Source organism: Chinchilla lanigera, unplaced genomic scaffold (assembly GCF_000276665.1).
Source record: "Chinchilla lanigera isolate Chin_1 unplaced genomic scaffold, ChiLan1.0 scaffold00015, whole genome shotgun sequence".
In the NCBI taxonomy this organism is placed as follows: domain Eukaryota; kingdom Metazoa; phylum Chordata; class Mammalia; order Rodentia; family Chinchillidae; genus Chinchilla; species Chinchilla lanigera.
The window spans coordinates 13133537-13156839 of record NW_004955416.1 but is presented as its reverse complement, the minus strand read 5'-3'; the positions used below and the strand labels follow the sequence as shown (position 1 = coordinate 13156839).

At 42.8% G+C, this 23303-nt stretch overlaps 1 protein-coding gene across 2 annotated transcripts in view; it reads left to right on the top strand.

Annotated features, from left to right (window-relative positions):
• The window catches only part of Sh3gl3 (SH3-domain GRB2-like 3), a 146591-nt gene extending 141039 nt beyond the window's left edge, over nucleotides 1-5552 (top strand). For both annotated transcript variants that reach the window (XM_005381462.2, XM_013512670.1), the window contains one exon: nucleotides 5060-5552. In XM_005381462.2, the coding sequence (XP_005381519.1) occupies nucleotides 5060-5265 (206 nt within the window). In that variant the 3' untranslated portion in view covers nucleotides 5266-5552. The remainder of the gene's footprint in view (nucleotides 1-5059) is intronic.
• The last annotated feature ends 17751 nt before the right edge of the window (nucleotides 5553-23303 follow it).

Genomic DNA, 23303 nt, shown 5'->3' with positions numbered 1-23303 from the left:
CCCACATGCAGGAGGCCCCAGGCAACAAAACAACTTAACTTAACTGAAACGTGCTGGAGATATTTCCAAATGTCCTGCCCTGCTGCGTGTGTAACTCAGGGCAGTGTCTGAGCCCTGGTGGGTGTGAATTCATCGGGTGCCTGTGCTGTTGAGAACTGTGCAGGGCATTGTGGCCCATAGAGAAGAGCAGAGGGCTCAGTGCACCTAAGTTACTTAGGTGGGGAGCTCTGGCGCGGGTCCTCTCCACCCTGCAGTCTCAGGAGAAGTGCCGTGCCTTGGGTTTGTGTGCTGGTGGGGTTGGTATGAATGCTGCTTGCAGAATATCAAAGTGGGCAACGTAGTGTTCTCTTGCCGGGAATGAATGAAGTGAGAGGTACGTACCATGCCTTTTCCCTGATGTGTTCCATGTGTGTGACACGTAGGTGGTGGCTTGCACAAGTGCACTGCCTGTCATTTAGCATAGACTTTGGTCATTGCAGGTGGCTTATACAGTAAATGGGGAAAACAGCATTATCCCCATGGTCAGCATGATAGCCAACAGATACTTTGGCAGCTGTTTGCAGTGTCACAGACAATGTAGGAGGTGGCAGGGAGCAAGGCAGGTCACAATATGGGGTCTGGAGCCCTGGAGTCTTATTCTAGGCTGGCTGTTAGCCCAAGGGTCGGGTTGTTGTGACCTCTTGGAGGCAATGTCATCTCTTTGAGAAGGTGAGGCTTCATGAAAAATGCCAGATTTCCTCCTGGCATTTACATTTCTTGTTTGAGTAAATGCTTCCTGAGGATCCTTTATGGCTCGGCATCTGACTCCTCTGAAAAACCAGTAGTGGGAGAAATGCTCAAAGGATACTAACATGGCAGTTTCGTATGCCACATTAAGACAGTTGAACATTAGTGACACTGACTGGCTTGTGGCTCATGTTGCCGTGGTTCTCAGCCTCCAGCCTCCCCACACCCAAGAGAAGCACCGTGTGACCGAAGGAAACAGTGAAAGGGTTCTATGTTGGAAACACTTGGTTCCCTATTACATCCAGATCACTAAGTGCTATTCTTTTCTAAGTCCTAGCACTGAACTTCTGCTCCTCAATTCCACCATTATGACAAAGGGATGGTACAGATTTGGGGGCAGTGCAGGGCCTTCATGGAAGGAGCCACCTGGAGGCAGGAAGAATCAGGGGTCACTGCAGTGGGACCAGAGGCTACAGGGAGAACTCCCTGTGAGTCACCAATGGGAGGGAGAGAAAGAAATGACTCACCACTGCATAGTCCCTGTCCCACCAGCTGGAGCTCATCAGGTCCTCCAAGCTCTGGGGAAGTAACAGGGAGAAAATAGAGAGCCCACTGTTGGTGCTCAGTCCCCCAGACACTGGAAGATCTGGGAAATTTAAAATTATATTGATGCCCAGCCACATTGCCAAGGCATGTGATTTCATTGGCCAGGTTCTTCCTGGGCACTGGGCCCTTGGATGTGCTGTTGAGCAGAGAATCCTTCCCAGAGGAAGCATTGAGGAGCCACCCCAAGGCCACCCCAAGCCTTGGCTGGATGTGGGCTCATGTGGACCTGCCTGAGTATGAGAAGGCTGTAGGGTGGGTGACACTTGAAGAGGACACCCTGTTGGCAGAGAAGTGGGTGAAATGGGCAACATTCAGTGAATTTCACACTGTTGAGACCAACATCCTAAAATCTTCCCAGCAGGAAAACTGCCCTGCCCACTCTCTCCCCTCCCATTAACCTAGCCCAAGACAAAGGGGCCAAACACAGAAATACCCTCCTTGACTCTCTCAGTTTACTTGGGTCTAAATGAGTTGGTGAGAACAGAATAGAATCTCTAGCAGACCTTGCTTCAACATCATTTTAAGTCCAAAAGAGAAAAAGGCTTTCATAATAATGAGAAATATAAATGGAAAGCATAATACAGCTTTCTTGGGGTGATATTCAGCTTTCTTTTAGCCCCTTCTTGTGGGACAGTCTTGTCTCCTGTGTACTCATCAGAGATCTCTGCCACTGTCCCCTTCTAGTGAGGTGTTGTTTCCTGTGGCTGGGGTCCTCCCCTCCTGCTCATCCCTTACCTTTATCTCTTTACAAGAACCTGTGGGATAGCTGACATCCTCGGGCTACAGAAACCTTGTCTTAATTACTTTTTCCTTGTTGAGACAAAATACCCAACACCTACAAGTTAAAGGAGGAAAGGCTTATTTGAGCTGACATTTTGTAAGAGGTTTCAGTACATAATCAGCTGGCTCCAAAGCAGGGTGTCATGGCAGAGGAGAAACAGTCCATGGCAGGGCAGGCAGGAAACAGCAAACAGCAGCCTCCCTTCTTTCATTCTCTTTTTATGCCATTCAGGCTACAAGCCATGGGTTGGTGCTATTCACGCCCAAGTGGGTCTTTTGTCTTCAGTAAAGCCATTCAACCACACCCAGAACTTTGCTGATCCAATTAGCAGACTAATCCAGTTATCACACATCCATGATCCAGCCACTAAAGGAGGGAACATTTTAGATTATAGACCATAACAGACCTGGAGTGAGATGACCCCACCTCCTCCCCAGGCACACTAAGTCATTATCTTAAACTATTATAAGAAGCCCCCTAGGTTCAGAAACCCATAATACTTTGGAGGTTATTTTCACCCCGAAATTTTCAGAATGTGAATACTTTAGAAAATAGTAAAGAGAAATGTAATTTTTCTAGGATGATAACTTTATTTAACATCTACAGGATTTTGATACCTTGCAGTTTTTGACCAAGTTTTATAATCTCAATTTTAGCAGTGTAACCTGTGCAATCCAAAGAAAGAAAGAAGAAAGCAAGCAAGCAAGCACCATAAATATCTCTTACAGGCAAAACAAAACCTACCCATGTTATAGATTTGTTCACATGTGTACTTTACCATTTTAACAGCTTGAGATAAACGGTACAATGTCTTACAGCACATGAAACAGTAGAAAAATTTAATTTTAAAAATAAAGTCTGACAAGAATGCAAAAATAAAATGTTTTAAATTATAGATACAAAAATCTTAAAATAGTAACAAACTTAATTCGACCAAATAATAGAAGCATAGTACATGAACTGGTGATCTCTTCTTTAAGCGATCAGTCATTTTAAAAAACCCCTAAAATTAATCTTATTAATACTCAAAATGTATGATCTAGTCAAAATTGAAATTAGATTTCATGGGAGAAACTAGATACACTGATGCAAAAATTTACCCAGTTAAATGATTTTGTGAGAATGGCTAAGAAATTTTGAAATAGAGAAATGACTAGGAACTTGCTTTTACTAGTTAATAACATTTATTTTAAAGCTATAATATTTAAACTGATATGGTACTATGACCACAATGGATCCATAGAACAAAATAGAAAGTAAAATAGATCCTACTACCCACAATAATGAAATAAGCAATAAATATAAAGGTAGTACTTGAAGTCAGCAGAGAATATGTATTATTCATTAAATTATGTTGGTATAATTGCTTAAGCATTATTAAAAACAACAGACCTTGCTTTTTTGCCCACATCCAAATAGATTAAAAAGTCTATCATGAGAAAAATTAAATGAAAACACTGGAACACAGCTTTAATATTCATATAGGATGGTAGTGAACAAATAAAGTGAAAAAAGTTGTCTACCTGCTTATATTGCTGTAATTTTTAATATGTGTGCCCAAACAAAAGAGAAGCCACTCTCCTTACCCATCAACAGTACAAACTGCAAAAATGAAGTGAAAACAAAAAAACAATAAATGATGATAAGCTGGGATTGCTTGTACCAAGATGACACATAAAGGGCCAGTAATGTTTGTATCAAATGTGACAGATAAAGAGTCAAAGGAGCTCCTAAGATTTTATTAAAATAATAATAGAATAATAAATTGACAGTAAATGTCAAATATTTCAGAAATATTAATGTTATATGGCCATCCGATCCCCATCTGAGAATTTATCCTCAAGAATATTTGCATGTTTTTGTGTGTATACATGCATGAACATATATATGCTTTTTTCCAGAAAGTTATCTATGAAAGACAGGACAGAATGAAAGAGAAGGAAGAAAGGCAAGAGAAAGAGAGAGGGACAAAGGAAGGATAGAAGGAAGGGAAGGTGGGGAGGGCAAGGAAAAAGAAGGGAAGAGGAGAGGAAAAAAGAAAAGAAAAACAACAAAAAAATAAGGACCTCAAATTTCCAACAGTGGATTAAAGAAATTGTGTTATATTGACATAGTTTACAGCTGCTTGGTAAAAGGAACCTGGGAACGTGGTCATGTGGGATGTACAAGGAGTTGCTTTCGAGAAAACAACTACATGTAAATTGATACACAGATACATTCACAAAGATGCCTGAAATCTGAAAGCTTCACAGTGGTTGTCTCTGAGTGGGTTACAGATGACTTTTCTCAAATTTGTATACACTTGTTTTCTCTTGCTATATTGTAGTTTTAGGACAAAATGGTTTTTCAAATGTTCTTGGGAGAACTCTAGGCTTGGTGTAATAACCTCAAGACATCGCGCTAGTTTGTGGATGTTCTGCCCATTGCTACCTGGCTCACTCCTCTCCTTCGGTCCCCATTCCTGTCCAAGTCTGGCTCCTGGTCACAAGCAACGGGAAATGATGTATCTAACCATGGTGGCCTCTCGGACTGTGTGTCAGTCTGAGAGCTGTGTGTCATGGGTGATGACCAGTTTGGCTTTGTCCTTTAGATGTTCCCCAGGAACCGTCCAATTTCCACTGGTGGGGTTGGGCCTTGTGATTCTTCTGCCCCTGCCTTGGGCATTAGGCCTGGCTGGGTGGCCATGCCAAGCAGATAGGCTTAGCCTGTGTCCTTCATCTGGAAGGACTCAGAGGACAGACCCTGAGCCCAACAGGTCAGCTGAGGCAGCCAGGGAGCTGAGGAGGCCGGAGACTACAAACAGACCCTAGAGAGAAGGGAGCCAGGCTTGGCGGGGGCAGGAAGCCAGGGCCTGGCCGCTTCCTCCCAGCTGCTTGCTGTACCCAGTTTCCCAGGGACAATCTGCAATGTTAACCTGTGCTTTTTGTCTCTGTATCATGTGGACAGGTTCTAACATTCCCATGGACCAGCCCTGCTGTCGCGGTCTCTACGACTTTGAGCCAGAAAACCAAGGAGAATTAGGATTTAAAGAAGGGGACATCATTACATTAACCAACCAAATAGATGAGAACTGGTATGAAGGAATTATACACGGGGAATCTGGATTCTTCCCTATTAATTATGTGGAAGTGATTGTGCCTTTACCTCAGTAAACGTGTAACTCAAAACTTTGGACACATTTTCCTGACTGAAATGAATTCACACCGATGTTCTCGCCGTGTGGTGTTCTGTGACCTCTGAGCTCTCTTAGCAACTTAATGACTTTTGTATGTGTGTTATCTTTCTAATGTATTTTGTATCAATTTAATTTGTATAAATGATTTTTTTTTGTTCTTGTTACATGAAAATAGTTTTCTTGTTTGCTTACTGTTCAAATAAGTCATTGCTTAAATGTATTTGCTGCCGGTTGCTAAAAAATAAATCATACCCGTTGCCAATACATCAGTGAATTGCCTATATACTGCTTGGCTACAGTGGAATGCAACATTTGAAACTAAGAAATGCTAAATGTTTTGTTTCTTGACACAACTGATGGCATCTCGTCCTTTCTCTCTTCCTCATGTTTTAAGCTTACCCGTGAATAGCCCAATAAATACGACACACTGTGTTGGCAAAAGGCCTTCGTGATTTTTAATGTTGAGTTGATTTTTAAGCACAGCGTTGAAGGCTGCAGATTCGCCCTGTGCCCGCTGGCTGACCCAGGGGCACGGCTAGAAGCTCTGATATGGTTCCTGAAGACATCAGCAGACCTGAGCAGGGCCTTCGTGCTCCATGGACTCATTCCAGCTGCAGCAGCGTGGGCAGCCTTCCACCTGCTTTCAAGTTTGTTGATGAAAGAGCCCAACTCAAGCTCTATCTGTTTTCAAGTATCAGGCGGGTTTCTCAGGCAAGGCTGCAGTAGATGCTCAGAAACTAGTGTGGCCGGAAGTTGGGCTGAGTGTTCACTAACGTGACCACTAGCTTCAGTGAACCAGGGCAGGCACGTCATGAGCTTTGGCCCAGCGAGGACCACAGCAATCCTGGGATAGAGAGGGAGGTTGCCCGCCTTTCATAGAGGAGACGCATTTGATGGTTTCCCAGGATCAACAACCCAGTAGTGGCAGATGCAGAGTTTGATGCCCCCCACTGCCCACTCAAGTCTTCATCATTGGCACTGGTAACAGATGCCCAGAGGCTGGATCAGTCTCCTAAACCAGTTGACTAAACCAGTTTTCCCAGTCTTCTACGTCCATGGTAGTCAGTAAATCTGTGATAACATGCTTTCCTACCAGCTACCTACAAGCACATGCACGCATGCACCTTATCCAAAACAGCTGCACATCTAGTGTCTGTACTAAAAGGACTAACATTTATGAAGGGCCTACATGCATGTACCAGGGTCCGCCAAGTACTTTACATGAGCAAATAAAGAAAGCACCTGCTGAGCTAGACCTGACCCTGATGCCTATTTTTCAGATAAGAGAGCAGAAAAGCTAAGTAACTTATCCATTGCTTATACTTTATAAGAAGCAGAACTGGGATTTTAACCCAAATAGTCTCCATCCACGCCCATGACCTTCACCATTCTAACTGCCTCTCCTCGTATGGGTTACTTTACATAAATTCACAAATTTTATATACACTGTCAGCTGCCACAGTAGAAATTTACCAAGCAAATGAAAAACCCAAGGCCTGCCTTAATGCCCAAAATATGATAACTTTCTTGGGAAATAAACAGTAACTGAAGTTCACTGAGAGGTATCCAGGAAGCTCTAGTGTAGTAATAAGTCAGTAATTTACATGTGGTTTCTTTCAAGCAGTTAGCATGGTGCTGCATCAGTTGATGGCTGCTGAAGAGGAGCCACCGTGACTGGCGCCTGGCACACAGCCGGAAGTGTCTGCGGTTACAGGGTGGCAGGTGTTGTCAGCTACTGAGCCAGGTCCCTCTGCATGGGATAGTGTGGACAGAGCAGCAGATGGCTCTTCAGCCCGGCCTGGCACTGGGCTCTGACTTGTGTGTCTGCCCTCAGCGCCTCACAGTTTTACACCCAGAAGTCTGATCTACAACTTCCTTCAAGTTTTGTTTTATCTTTTAAAAAGCCGTGCAGCTTTTACCTTTTATTATTAAATATACCCATGACTTTTTAGCTGTCAATGCAATTTTAAAAGTTTAGATTTCTTTTCTAATTATTAAGGAAATACAGGTGTAGTGCAGAAAAAATTCAGAGTGCATGTAAAAGTATAAGAAGGAAGCAAAAATCACCTTTTATCCCACAACTTCAAAGTAATTACTTCTGTGAACATTCTTGTTATATCTTTCCAGTTCTGTCCATGCGTACATACAGATACTCGTATACATATTCCTTCACACAAATTGGACAATACATTATGATGCAGTTTTGCTTAGTAGTAATTGTAAGCTTGGGCCTTATGGTTTATTGATGGCATAGTATTTTATGATTCTATAACTTCTTTAAAATCATACTGTTACACTTTTCCAGTTTTCCTACATTATAGGCAAACTGGAAACATCTATATACAGAGTCCACCAAAAATAATGTAGACACACTTCAGGCAAAGAAAAATAGTATGATGTTTTCTCAACAGATGGTGTTACCCTCATTTGGGGGAACCTACAGAACGCCGTATAGCTCAGAGAACCCACTACACTGCTGGCCCTAAGAAAAGAAATTGAAAATGCATGTGCGGCAATCTCAGTGACCAAGGTTACCCAAACAGAAGTTTGCTGTAATAATAAGTTTCTGGAAGCTAACGCCCACCACTTTGAGTATTTCTTGTAATTGTGGAGGCCAAAGTGTGTATACATTTTTTTGGTGGATTCTGTATATTAGGTTATTCTCTTATGACACTTTTTAAAACAGTATTTTTAACCCATACAAATGGGTCAAAAAGACCAACATTGCACTAAGATATATTTAAGTATGGTATATTAACCTCATTATAGTGTCTGCACTTCTGCACTTGTTTTGTATCAGTAGTTTTTCCATACTGTTTTGCATAATACCTATACCAATTTACATTCCTCTCAAGAATGTACAAAGGTTCCCTTTTCTCCAAATCCTCACTAGCATTTACTTCTTGTCTTTTTGGTAAAAACCGTCTTATTAGGTGTGAACTGATAAAGCAGTCTGCCCTTATGCACAAGGGACATGTTGTTCAACTTCTAGTGGATATTCTACTTGAAATCACAGAGTACTGACTCCTATATATGCCAGGTTTGTCCCTGAGCACATATTCCATACGTTGTCCAGTTTAACTACTTATCATGCTCTGTGACCACAACTTTTGTAGTTTGAAATGTGGCAGTGAAACCAGCACCATTTCTTTTTCTTTCTTCACAGTTTCACAGATTTGCTTCTACCACAGATCTTAGCAACTTCGATGCATGATTTTTTTCTACTTATCAAGTTGAAAACTTTCACCTTACACGCAGAGGAAACACTTTACAACTCCTCTCTGGCATGTCTGAATTGCTAGCGTTCCTACTCTGGCACTGTGAGGCCATTATTAAGAAAAATATAAGTGTTACTTGGACACAAGTACTGAAACGGCACAACAGTCAAAGTGACAGCTGAAATGGCCGCTAGGTGACTGATGGGCAGGTAGTACAAACCACTCAGACACACTGCATAAAAGGGTAGTTTATGTTCCTGTGTGATGGAGCAAGACTTCATCATGCTACGCAGCGTGGTGCACAGTTAAAAACCTATGAATTGTTTCTGGAATTGTCCATGTAATACTTTCAGACCACAGTGGATTATAGGTTACTGATACTGGAGACCAAAGCCACAGGCCACGGAGTACTACTCTAGCCCCTTGTGGTTTTGATTTGTGCTTCCCTGGTGATGAGTGATGTTGAGCAACTTTTCTTATACCTGTTGTGTTTTCTTTCTAAAAATGTCTGTTGGGTCTTTTGCCCACTTTAAAATCAGTTTTGTTGTTGTTGTTGTTGTTGTTACTGAGTCATTGCTGAGTTTTGTTACTGAGTTGGATCAATTCTTTATGTATGTTAGATATTGTTTTTATTGCCAAAAATTATGGCTCAGATAAATGCAAAGAGCTAGTCTCTTTGTTTTAAGAGTTTTATTGTTGCCTTATTTTAAGTCTTTGATCCATTCTGAATTGACTTTTGTGTATATAATACAATTTGAAATCTGATGCTACCAGGGTAGGCTGTGCCATGCGCCTAACTACACGGCAGCTGAGCTGGAGAAGTGTATCACAGACAGCTGCAGAGCCCATCTGATGACGTGCTGCCACCTAAGTGAGCCTGGGCTGTGGGAGGCAGCGGGGGCCTCGGGGCTGTTTGTGGTATATGTGCAGCAGCTGTGCCTGGTTCAAAACACCTGCAGATGCAACAGCTGGATGTCGTTTTGGCGGGTCTGCTAGTGTGGGACATTGAGTAGGAGAGACTGAGGCAGGATCAGTTCAGGAAGAGGACGCAGAAGGGTAGTGGGGTTCAGAGCTGCTGCTGTGGGTCTCCAGGTTGGGACAACCACAGTAGGGACAGTCTTGTTGCTCTACATGGCCAGAGAGGGGCAGGAGAGGCACAGGGGCCTGTGTCCTGCCAAGGCTGAGGGGCTGGATCCTCTGGTCTGAGCACCAAAGTAATGTAGAGTGTATTTCATTTATTCATTTGCATATGTGGAAACAACCTACATCCTAGGAATAAACCCAAGTTCACAGTATGATACTGTACAATACAGTATGATATACTTTTAATGTGCTTAATGTGTTATTAAATTCAACTAATAATGTGTCACTAAATTCAATTAGTAGGAACTTTGTCGAGGACTTCTGCATTTATATGTTAAGAACATTGGCCTGTATTTTCCTTGTAGTGTTTTTGTCTGGTTTTGGTATCAAGATAATGCTAGCCACATACAATAAATTTGCAAGTCTGGTCTTCAGGGTTTTTTGTTTTGTTTTGTTTTTGGTAAAGCTCTCTGGTGCTGGGCTTTTCTTTTTTTGGAGATTTCTAGATTACTATTTGCATTTCCTTACTCATTACTGATGTATTTAGATTTTCTCTCTCTTCATGGGTCAATCTTGGTAGCAGTATGTTTCTAGGAATTTATCCGTTTATTCTAGATTCTCCAGTTTGTTAACATATAACTGCTCATGGTAATCTCTCGTCATCTTTCTGTAGTTCTATGGAATCAATTATAAGGTCTCCTTTCCATTTATACTTGTAGTTATTTGAGTGCTCTTTTTTTTTATCCTAGTTAAAATGTTTGTTATTTTGCTTATCTTTTTAAATCACCAACTTTTAGTTTTTTCTTTGTGACTACCAAAATGCTTGTATGAAATTAATAATCTGTTTTAAGTTGATGACTTGATTTTAATTGCATTCAAATTATGTTCTCTTGTACTTTTCATTTTTTGTTTTTTTTTTTCCGGTACCGGGAATTGAACTCACGACCTTGCGCTTGCCAGGCAGGCGCTGTGCCGCTGTGCTAAATCCCCAGCCCTTTCTTTTACTTTTCCCTATTTTGTGTTAGGATCACAATTTACATATTTTTACATCAGATGTACATTGAAAATTATAACCTCTACGGTTATTTTAATATTTTCATCTTTTTAAGCTTTAAAGTTCAAAGTTTATACTTCACCATTATAGTAACACAGTATTCTAAATTGTTCTATACACTTACCTTTACCAGTAAGCTTTCTACATTCATGTTTTCATGTTGTTAACATTCTCTGCCTAACTATAGCATCCTTTCATTTCTCTAACATTCTGTATAGGACAGGTGTATTGGTGGGGAACTCCCTCAGCTTCTGTTTCTCTGTGAATTCTTTATCTCTTCTTCGTTTCTGAAGGACACCTTTGCAGTGTATATTACTCGTCGTTAGCAGCTTTTCCTTTCAGCATTTTGAAGCTACTGTCCCATCTTTTCCTGGCCTGCACTATTTCTGCTGAGAGATCTGCTGACAATCATATAGCGTTTCCTTATATTTGAGGATTTTCCTGCTGTTTTCAGCATTCTCTGTTTTTGACTTTTGATGATTTTGTCATAATGTGTCTCACTGAAAAATATCTTTACAGCCAACTTATTTGGAGCTTTTAAGGCTTCATGAATATGGATATGTACTTACCTCTCCATATTTGAGGAGTTTTCTAGTATAATTTATTTAAATAAGATTTCTGCCCCTTTATCTTTCTGTTCCTTCTCAAACTTCCATAATACATATATTGGTCCATTCTCTGATGCCCTGTACGTCTGTTATGGTTTGTGTCCACATGTCCCCGCAAGTCCTCATGCAGTCATGGGGTGGGCTTATAGATTTTTGATTGATCCATGGTCCAGTGATAGGATTATGGGTGTGAGAGTTACACCTGCCCCGGGACGGATAGTTTGCATAGAATGTAAGGGAGGGAAAGAGGCTGATTGCTGCCATTCCTCCCTTTTACTCTTGTTGTTTTACTGTGTTCCGCCGCCATAAATGCTTGCCCTCTGCCATGTGCCACTCTGCCTTGGAACCAGCCCAGTATGGACTGAAACCTCCACAGACTGTGAGCTAAATAAACCTTTCCTTCCTTAATTTTGGGCATCAGGTATTTTGTCCCAGCAACAAGAGAAAAAGTAAATGAGACAAAGTTCCACAGCCTTCTTTACTGGTAGTATCACACTTCTTGATTGTGTTTGGTGTGCAGAGGCTATGCTATGGGTGCACCCAATCACTTGGATATGCTGACTTCCTGGATCCACAGAAGGTCTCAAATCTTAGCCTCCTTATAATTAGGCAGAGCCATGCAGCTCACTCTGACCAATGAAATGAGTGAATGTAATGTGTGTCACTTCCTGGAAGAGGTGCTAAAAAAATCTTCTGTGGATTCTCTAGTCTCTGTCTTCCCCTGATGCAGGGGATATGGATGAGATTTCTTCCCCTGATAGATGCTGTGTGTTGACATGAAAAGCCACAGGTCAAAGGATCCTGGATCCCTGAAGGACCCCAGCAAAGACAGTTACCCTGGAGAGTTATCCAACTTATGCCAGATTTGATATGAACAAGGTATTAACATCATCTGTTAAATCTCTGAAATTTTTGTTATTACTGAAATATAGACCTAAACTATATTAATACACATGAGCACAAAATGAGGATAGAATTTGTAAAAGGTAAGATGGGGTCACACTGTGAAGGTGATATGTGCCCTGCTATGAGATTTCATGCTTTATCCTAAGAGCAGTGTGTTACTGAGTATAATACTTTAGAGTAATGAATTGATAAAATTAGATTCAAAAACACTAACACCAATGTCTTAGTGTTGCTGGGACAAAATACCCAACACCAAAAATTAAGGAAGGAAAGGTTTAGTTAGCTCACAGTTTGTGGAGGTTTCAGTCCATAATCAGCTGGCTCCAAGGCAGGTTGGCATGGCACAGGAGCACCACTTCAAGGCGGCAGAATACAGCAAAAGCAGCCAGGGCACAAAGGGGGGAAACAAGCATCTTTTCCTCCCTTATATTTTAAGGAGGCTACCCTCCTCCAGGGCGGGTATAGAACTCACACAATCTCAATTCCCTCAGCTTGCACAGGATGAGAATGTTTACAAGGACGAATCCTGGCCTCCTGCTGAGTTAAACTTTTAGACTTCTCAAGTTGACACAATGTATCAACCATTACAGTCAAAAGAACACAAGTAATCCAATCAATAAATGGGCAAATGAACCCAGACACATTGTTATGGTTGGTAGATTGTGTCAACTTGCTGGCCTAGAGGTTGGCTAAGTGACTCAGCCATTCTACATCTTGGGATGAAAAGGACATGCCCTTATACTCTGGGATGTTGTTCATTGTGTCAACTTGAGAAGTCTAGAAGTTTGACTGTGTGACTCAGCGGGGAGCCAGGGTCCATCCTTTGTATTTATCCTGAGCCTGTGCAATAGGAGAGCCTGGAGATTGGTCTGGGTGTAAAGGATCACCCCCGCTTAGGGCAGGTAGGCTGCATACAATATAAGGAGAGAAAAGAGGCTTGCTTCTCCCCTCCCTTTTTGCTCTTTTTGCTTTTGCTCTCTTGTGCCACCTTGAAGTGTTGTCCCTGTGTCCTGCCACCCTGCCTTGGAGCCAGCTGATTATAGACTGAAACATCCACAGGCAGTAAGCTAAATAAACCTTTTTTTCCTTAATGTTGGGCCTTGGGTATTTTGTCTCAGCAATGAGAGAAACGTAACCAAGACACACATCTTCAGAGAAAAAGTACAAAGGCCCATAATTATATGAAAAAAGATTCAACATCTCTAGCCATCAGGGTAATGCAAATCAGAACAGCACTGAGATTTAATCTTACCCCAGCAAGAATGGTTGTCACTGAGCAAACAAAGAACAATAAACACCGGAGAGGATGGAGTGTATAAGGAACCCTTATACATTTTTGGTAGGAATGTAAATTAGGTCAGCCACTATGTAAATCAGTATGGAAGTTCTTAATAAAAACTAAATAAATAGAACTACAATGTGATCTAGCTCTACCACTCCTGAGTAAACGCTTAAATAAAGATACCTGTGCACCCATGTTCATCACGGTCGTTCACAGTAGCCACAATGTAGAATCAGTCTAGATGACCACTAAAGGGAAACGTGGTAAGTATACAAATGGAGTATTGTCCAGCCATAAAAAACAACAAACCGTGTAATTTTCTGGAAAATGGATTTATATTAAGCAATTAAGCCAGACTCGGAAAACAAACATACCATATTTTGTCTGTGGAATCTAGAAATAAAGAAAAACAGATAACATGAAAGTAGAAGACAGGCTACTAGGGAAGGAAAATGCAACAATGAGGGAAGTGTAGAGATTAAGAGAGGGTAATGGGAGGTGGATTTGAGACAATTTTGTTAAAAAGGTGAAAGATTTATATGATGTGAAGCCAAACCAGAGTACGGAAACAATTTTGTGATTCACATGTATGAAAATATCACAAGCCCATTACATTGTTTAATATGTGCCTAATAATTATAATAAAACAGGTTAGAAATTTTAAAAAAAGACTGGCTCTTGAGAATGATTATTCTGTATTTCTAGAAACACAAGCAAGAGTTCATGATGGCCTATGGGTATAAGTGATAAAACATAAAATAGTTTGATAGTCAGTAGAGAGGTAGACTTGATAAGAGGAGAGGTAAGCCAGAGCCCCCTGATCTCTGACACGTGACATAGAGGTGGGGATACCACTCACTGGTGTGGGGCACAGAGGAGAAGGAATGGGTTGGATGGGACAGGGTGACACAGACACACTGACTTCATCCCAGAGTATGTGAGTGGCAAATGCCATTGGGTCTAGAATCACGCAGACAACTTGGGCTGGAGAGTTGTTCTGAAGATTTTCCAGCATACAGTCAATAGTCGAAGCCATGGAAGTTGGTGGCATATGAACCTGTTTACCCACCATCAACCCACATGTCTGTGGATCAGGAAAGAAATTTCTAAATTTCTGTTTTGTTTTGTTTTGTTTTCTGGTCAGGAATCGAACTCACGACCTCGCGCTTGCCAGGCAGGCGCTGTGCCACTGAGCTAAATCCCCAGCCCCCGAAATTTCTAAATTTCTAATGGGTACATAATACATGTATAATTCCTCCCAAACAACAAAAAGACTCAAAGTTTTTTTCCTCAAGAAACAAAAGAGAGGCAAAATCCACTTTGGATTTCTGTCTGTGTCTTCACCATTTGATTATACAGTCCCTTGGGTATGGTTGTGAGGAAGATTTTCTAGCTGCTTTTTTGCTCTTCCATTGTAATCTTCGGCTTGAAATATCACCCGAAAGTTCCCAGTTCCCCTAGGAAAACTGGATAGTCAGCCCTGTTATAAGTCTCCAGTTAATCATCAAAGTAACAGTGGGAGTTACTCAGCATTGCCCACGAAATTGCTAAATACTATTTTGATAAATTTATGCCAGAGCAGTGTATTTTTATTGTTGTTTTTAAAGACTCTGAAAGAAATCAAAGGCGTTGTAAATCAAGCATCCTCAGATTCATATCTAGGGCCAGGAAGATTGAAAATAAAATGTCCATTGTTCTGCAAAGTCTAAATAAGGAAAAGGGAAAAGAATTTTTAAAAACTGATGTTGACATGAAATTTCCAGCCAGGTAAAGATTGCAGAAGATGACTTGGGTTTACATGTTTTACTCCAACCTGCCATTTCTCACCGACATCACCAAATGGATATGATAGAAAATTCTGTATTAAGGGTGGAACTGGGCAAGGGAAGCATCGCATAACTAAGACTCAGTGTGGATGAGATACAGCAGCGGCCATTGCTTTGGTGATAAGAGCCGGCCCGATCAGAGCAGCTTGCCGAGCCAAAATGGTTAGGAGGCCACTCTGCAAATAAAGAGTGGGACAAATATAAAAGAAACATACACGTGTGCAATGTGCCTTCAAAGATAGAATTTGTTCTAGCTCTATCTCCCAGCCATTCATTTATATCATTTTAATGTTTTTTTATTGTGTCTATTGTAACCAAGGTAGAGAATATAGAAAATGTATTTTTTGTTTGGACATGGGGTTTTGCTTTGTTGCCCAGACTGAACTCATAGACTCAAGGGATCCTTTAGGCTCAACTTTCTGAGTAACTTATACAACAGGCATATATCACCAAGCAGATTATATGATTTAGAAGCATGCATTTGAGGTTACAGATTTGTTTTGCATTGGAGAAATATAGAAAGAGGGTAAATTTTTAAAAAACTATTTGTAAGGTAGGCCCTGTTCTTGTGGTTAACCTTTAATTCTCTCTTAAAATGTTACTTTTCCCAGAGCTGGGGATTTAGCTCAGCAGCACAGTGCCTGCCTGGCAAGCGAGAGGTTTTGAGTTCGATTCCTGGTACCAGAAAACAAACAAACAAACAAACAAACAAAAATGTTACTTTTCCCAAGAAACCTCTAGTACCCTCAAGACTGAACCAGTTGCTGTCCTAGCCTGCATGTTTCTAGCTTCCTGTTCTTTTGCCTCTGGGAACATTTGTTACACTGTATCTCATTTGCTCCTACAAGGCAGGAGTATATGTTGTTCTGCCATGGTGTTACTCAGACTGGGCAGGCAGCTGGTGCACTGTACTTGTGACTGTATCCTGTACCATCCTGTACTTCAGTGAGTTCCTCCTTAGGTCCACAGCTGACCACACGCTGATGGTGGGGTAAGAAAGAAGTTGATTTTTTCATCCTCATCCATCCTAACTTTTTTTTTCTGCAATCATGTAAGGAAAAGATAAAGATGCTTCACTGCCAATTGAAAATCTACCAAAGTTAATGTGTTTTGTAAAATGAAATATTTTTACTGCAGTTCCATTTGAAAAAAGAACTTCCAAGTATTTCTTGGTGGTGCTTCAAACCCAAGTCCTGCCGGGCTGAGAGTGCGAGGAAGAGGTGGTCCCCATCCACGGCACACAGCAACTGCAGTGCCACATAGCATCAGGCAAAGAGGTCTTGTGTGCAACTCTTCTAGACAGTTTGTGTGAAGACAGTGGTCGTGTTTTCAAACAATACAGTGGACAGTATTCAGTTTCTTTACACTCTGTTATTTGCCCTCAAATGGATCAATTCTAGAATAAAATGCTGGGGTTCCAGAAGTATCTGAAATGGTGTTCTAGACATGAGTTTTTCAGAAAGCAAAGGTAAGTATTTTAAAGCACATATATTGCTTGGCTCTTGTTGTCCTCTTCTTAAATTTAACCCTATTGTGAGCCAATACTTTTTGCAAATGGAGCATGTACTCCCATACATTCATAAACAAAGTCTAATATGCAGACTCATCACAGATAACCTGGGTTCATGAACACAAACAGTACTGTGTGATGACATCATGTTCATTTCAGGCCCTACTGAAGTAGCAAAGCTGTAAAAGACAGTAGTGAATCTTTCACTTTTGTGACTTTTATGGTTTATTTCCAGGATCTTTACACAGAGAATATGCTTCTCCTTAGCAGACATTTTGTCCCCTTCTAATTCACAGCCCCCATTTTATGTTTGAAAACCAGATGAACACATTTGAGTTATATATAAAAACAATCAACAATCTTGAGCAACACTCAAGTGTCTCCTTGTAAATGATATTGAATCTGTGAGGTTAGTTGGATGCTGAGAGGCCTGTTCTATTGTTGGTCTGCTTGTGGACAATGGGAGATTGTTGGAGTTAAGTTCTAGGTTAGATAGAAGAGCCCAAAAACTCCACCAAGAGAGTCTTAGAACTTACTAATAAACAAATTTAGCAATGTGGCAAGATACAAAACAACACACAAAAATCGATAGTATCCTACTACACCAACAAGGAGCTCACCAAGAAAAAAGTCAGGAAAACAAACCCATTCACAACAGTTTAAAAATATTTTAATACCTAGGACTCAACCTAGCCCAGGAAGTGAAAGACCTCTACTATAAGAAGGACATTAGAAAATAGAAAGACACTCCAGGTGTTGTGGCATACACCTGTAATACAGCATATGAGAGGCTGAGGCAAGAGGATTGCCATAAGTTTGAGGCCAGCCTGGACTACATAGTGAGTTCAAGACCAGTGTGAACTCCACAGGAAGACCCTGTCTTAAAACAAGAAAACAAAACCAGAAAATGGAATGACAGCTGATATTCCTGGACAGGCAAAGACAATGCTGTTAAAATGCCCACATTATCAAATGATACATACACAATGCAATTCCAATCCAAATATCATCAGCAGTTCTTATAGAACTAGAAAAAAAAAACAACTCTAATATTCATATGGAACCAAAAGATACATAGAACAGCAAAAGCAATCCTGAGCAACAAGAGCAAACCAGGAGGCATCACAGTCCCAGATTTCAAATTATATTACAAAGCAACAGTGATAAAAACAGCACAGCACTCACACAAAAACAGACATGTAGATCAATAGAATAGAATAAAGGATGCAGGAACAATCCCAGGTGCATTCAGCCATCTGATCTTTGACAAAGAAGTCAAAAGTGTAAGCTGGAGAAAAGATGGCCTCCTTAATAAAAGATGCAGGGAAAACTGGTTATCCATGAGCAGAATGAATCTAGGTCTCTATCTCTTACTCTGTTCTAAAATCAAATCAAAATGAATCAGAGACCTAGATATTAAAACAGAAACACTAAATCTGTTGGAAGAAAGTTTGGGTAAAAGTTTTGAAGACACAGGACTTCCTAAACAGAACTCTGGTTGCATAGGAAACAATACCAAGAGCAAATAAAAGGGACCATATCAGATTTAAAAGCTTCTGCTCAGCAAAGGAAATAACTAACCCAGTGAAGAGACAAACTACAAAATGGGAAAGAATTTGCCATCTACTCCTAGAAGACTAATACCTAGAATATATAAAGAACTTTAAAAAATTAGACCCCCCCCCAAATAAGAGATCCAATGACAAATGGACCATTGAAATGAAGAGATACTTCTCATAAGAAGTACAAATAGCCAAAAAGTATATGAGAAAATGCTCAGCATTTTTGGCCATTAGAGAAATGCAAATCAAAACAACAGTGAGATTCTTTCACTCCTGTAAGATGGCTATTATCAAAGCCTCAAAAAACACCAAGTGCCTGCAAAGTTGTGGCCCAAAACAAACCTTCTACACTTGGTGGGAATGTAAACTGGTACAACCACTGTGACAATCAGTATAGAGATTCCTCAAAAAACTAAGAATAGAAATCCTACTTGACCCAGCTCTACCTCTTCTGGTTACCTTCCTGAAAGAGTTAAAGAGATGATATCACATTGATATATGCGTACCCATATTTATAGCAGCACAACTCATGGCAATTATGGAAGCAGCCTATATGTCCATCAATAGGTGAGTAGATAAAGAAAATATGGTAGATATACACAGTGCAGTACTAGCCAACCATAAAGAAAGACAAATTCAAGTCATTTGTAGAAAAATGGATGGATCTTGAGGCAATAATACTACGTGAAATAACTCAGACATAGAAGGTTAAGAATTGCATGCTTTCTCTAAAATGAGAGCTCTAAAGTATAAGTAGTTTAAAGAGCAAAAAATGAAAGATGGTAGGAAACGAGGTAGACTCCAAAGTTACGAAGGGAACCTGGGGAAGGAAGGAGAAGGGAAGGCAGTGGGAGAGGGGGAATATAAATGACCAAGATGCAATATATTTATGTATCACTTCACCAAGGTGAATGTATTTATTATGTATTGCAAACACATACTAATAAAGTCAATCGATTAATAATAAGAAAATAGAAGAGTAGTGTATTAGTCTGTTTCCCATTACTACCATGACATCCTTGGGGCTAGGTTCTTTTATAAAGAAGAGAGGCTTCTTGAGCTCACAGTCTGGAGGTTGATGGCATGGTGCTGGTGTCTGCTCAGCTCTGGCCAAGGCCCTGTGGTGGGTGGCATCATAACAAGTGGAGCATTGTGGGAGTGAGGGTTGAGTGCAAGGCAGAAAGCCACAGGGAGCAATTTGGGGGTCAGGTTTGTAACATCTGGCTCCTGCGAGAACAGACTTAGGAACCACAAGAACCACTTAACTCCTTCCAAGGGCAGCCTTGGGGGCCTAGGGACCTCCATTCACACTGCCACACCAAGAACCAAGCCTCCATCACCTGGGAGACAAAACCACATCTGAACCAGAGCAGGAAGGATGGCTATGGTATACAAGCAAAGCATGAAAATAGTCTCAGAAGTCACAGTACATGGACCTATTGGAACTTTCTAATGTCACACTTCAACATAGAAGGAGAAAGTTGATCCTCAGCAAAACGCCTTTTCCCGAATCTCCTGACACATGGCCAAGCCTGGGTCAGAGCCTGGTTTCCTGACTGTAGCTCTGGCTCACTCCCGTGCTCACCTTCTGCCTCTGAGGGGAAGAAGAGGAGTTTGCCATGGACAGAGCAAGGTGAACTCGAAGGCACCAGCTGAACTTTTCTGGGCATCTCCATCAGCTCAGACAGCCAGGGGAGCAGTAGTTCTAGCTCCCAAGTCCCTAACTTGAATCATGGGTCTGGCACCTCTGGGACGCTGAGGAACTCCCCAGGGATCTCAGCGCCACACGAATGGCAAACCCAGAGTGAGGGTGTGCTGGCCCCTCATCAAGCAGGACACGTCCCAGATGATCCCTCCTCCTAAGGACTGTGTCTGCTTGTGAGGCTGAAGAGCAACCAGATGAAAACTTGGACGAGATTTTATGAAGCAAATTTGTGTTCCAAAGAAAGGCCTCCCTCTGGGAAACCAGCGGCACGGGGTAAGCATGTTTCCCACGTGGGGTTTGGGGACATCACAAGAAGCCCTGTGCAGTAGACACCATGGTGAGCATGCTTATCTAGATCCCTTACCAGCGAGAACACAGCCCAGCCTGAGAGCAAGCAGACTTTGGGGCTCACACCCAGCACCTGAGCTCACGGCAGCTGCCTTGGGAATCAGGCCACTGACTCCAGTGAACAGTGACTGGCTGGCGTGTGGGGACAGCTGCTCTGGCTTCCTGTGTAGGGTCAGGGCAAATCCATGGTGCAGTTTCCAAGGATGCGCCAGCATCCAAGGATCACAAAAAGCCTCCTCACCTGGACCTGAGACAAGGGTCCCTCTTGCCCCTTCTCCTGTGTCCCTCGCTGCCCTGGTAATTTCGTGCCCCTAGATCTTTCTCAGATGGGAAGAGGATCGAGAGATGGAGGGAGGTGAGGGAATGGGGATGAACAAAGGAATTGAGAAGTGTGTATGTGTCCCACCTCCTCACAGGGAATGTAAAAGAAAGCACCGCACTAACTTTGTTAACTCCCAGGGCCATGCTGAAGCCTTCATCACTCATGCAGTCCACTCTGCCTTCCATGGGGTTTCACTTGTTTTCTTTTTCTCCGAGCACCAACACAGCGTTCTTGAATGTGCTTCCAACTCCACGTCAGTTCTGCAAAGAGGAAGATCAATCCTGCAGTCAGAACAAATTAAGCTCAAGCCCCTGAAGTGACATTGCTTCTGTTGTAGCCCAGCACCACCAGCACCTGCAGGTGCTCCCCTGGTCCTCCCTGAAGGGAACATTGCGCTGATTCTCTCGTCTAGGTGTGTGCCGTAAACAAAGCCTGGAGTTGGGTTAGGGATCTCTGCAACTCATATAGGGAGGAGCGGATCATGAGGCATGTGATAGAAACCAGTAACGAAGATGAAACCTAGGGAGGGACTTGGTTTCCTGGTCCTCTAGGGATGTAATGCATTGCCATTGCCCTCAGTTGGACAGTGTTGAAGACAGCTCCCTTGGGGAAGTGGTCCAGGACCTAGGCAGGGAGGGGCCTGGCTCCTCACCCAGAGACAAGGTGGGTGGGGCCAATAGCAGATCAGCTGTCTTGAGCTTCAACAGTCCCATGTTCTGATCTCTTCCCATCCCAAGCCTTTGGCAATATCAAACATTTGGGCCAGCCTTCAGGAGTGGGTAAGGGGCAGGAGGGCAGGGCGTGGTGGGTGGCTAAAGGAAGGCTCAGTCTCCACCCAGCCAGAGAGGTAAAGGAAAGTGCTAGTGAGGTAGCAAGACCAGAAATCAGGCGATTGAGCAGGCTTCTCAGTGGAGTCTCTCCTCTACTATCCTTTCTTATCCCAATTCACAGGAAGGAACTTAGCCACAAGGGTAAGACTGCCTGCCTGACCCAACTAGGGTAAACAGGAACACAGAACTCCCATAAGGCTACTGGGGCTATTTTTTGCTTTTCTCTCTTAGGACCAACCGCTCTTTGAGGGGCAGCTTGGCTAGAAGGTATCTGCTGCAGAGACAGATTCCCTGGCTGCTGGTTCAAAATCAGGAGTGCCCGAGGGAAAATGAGCAGGAAGTCCTGTGAGACAGTAACACTCAGAGCAGAGCCCACATCCCAGCCAAACCCCCAGCTCTGGAGGTGCCCTCATGCCTTCCTGAGCTGCAGACAGGGCCCCCAGCTCGACACAGCTGCCATTGCACCAGCATAATATTTCTTTGAATTCTCCATTTCATGTTGAATATTCATGTGGGTTTTGCAGTCAACTCCATGCTCCACCATGGCTGGTTTTAGAATATGAATGATCTGAGAAGTGGCATAGGCAGTGGCATTTCAACCCTTCTGCTTCAGTTTGCTTATTTGTAAGCAGTGGAGGAAAATCATATCCACCCCATAGGCTGCTGTGTTGACTAATTCAGTTAAGACAGGATAAATGCCTGGAAGTCTGGTGCACAGTGAATACTCTAAAATGTAACATGGCCATTTCTCTACTCATGAGTCTACCGACTTGAGAAGCACATCCTATTGATTCTGTTATCCGCAGATTTCCTGTTTTCGAATTAGCTTACAATAGTCAGTACCTGCGGCACACAATAATAAGATACTGTGTTGACTGGTGGACAAAAATGTTAAGAGCGGAGGCTTGTGGGAGCCTAATTCTATTTCCTTTAGGAGGAGGGGCTCAGTATTCTCACTATTTGTGCAACTCTGAGTACTAGGCCAGGCTCCTGAAGGGAATCCGCGGTAGTGGGCGCATTTATGGGTTAGCCCTACAGTGTCCTGCCCAGTCCCCCTCAGGGTGCCTCTGCCTCCTACACACTGACCTGTCCTCTGGTCTTTTCACAAGGTTTCAGCCAGTTCATCTGGAGGGAAGAGGATCTTAGAGACCTCTTCTCGGCCCGTGTGAGGCATCAGAGGAAGAGGAAGGCCAGGAGCAGGCGTGGGCGGTGGGCAGTCTCTCTTGTTGGTGGCCGCCCACCAACACCCGGATGTGTTGGATGCACTGGAGGCGCTGACGGCTGATCGGGCAGATGAACAACCTTGAGGGGTGCAGTTTGGATTCGGAGAGGCAGACACGGGGTCCAGTCCTGGCTTCTTCACTCACCCCGCAAGTTATTTATCCCCCAAGGAGCCTCGGATTCCTCCTGGGTGACATGGGACAAGGCCACTAACCACTGCCATCAGGTGAGACACAGGGAGCCCAAGCAGTAGGAACATCAGGAAGCCCTGGGCGCGGTGGCACTTAAGACTTGGAGGTGTGATGCCACAGACCCCACCAGGACTCCCCTGGCCCCAGGTTCATAAGGCCAAGGTTAAGTCAAAGGTCTCACTTCCCGGCTTCCCTGTACTCCAGGGCTCCACGAGGCACCTCGCCCGGCCCTCTGCCCCTGACGCTGTCGCCTTTACTGCCAACCCCAGGCGTGGGCACTGGGCCGTCCCCGCCACCGCGACGCTCGGCACCCCAAGCCCGCCGCACGCGCACGCCGCGGTGCCCAGGT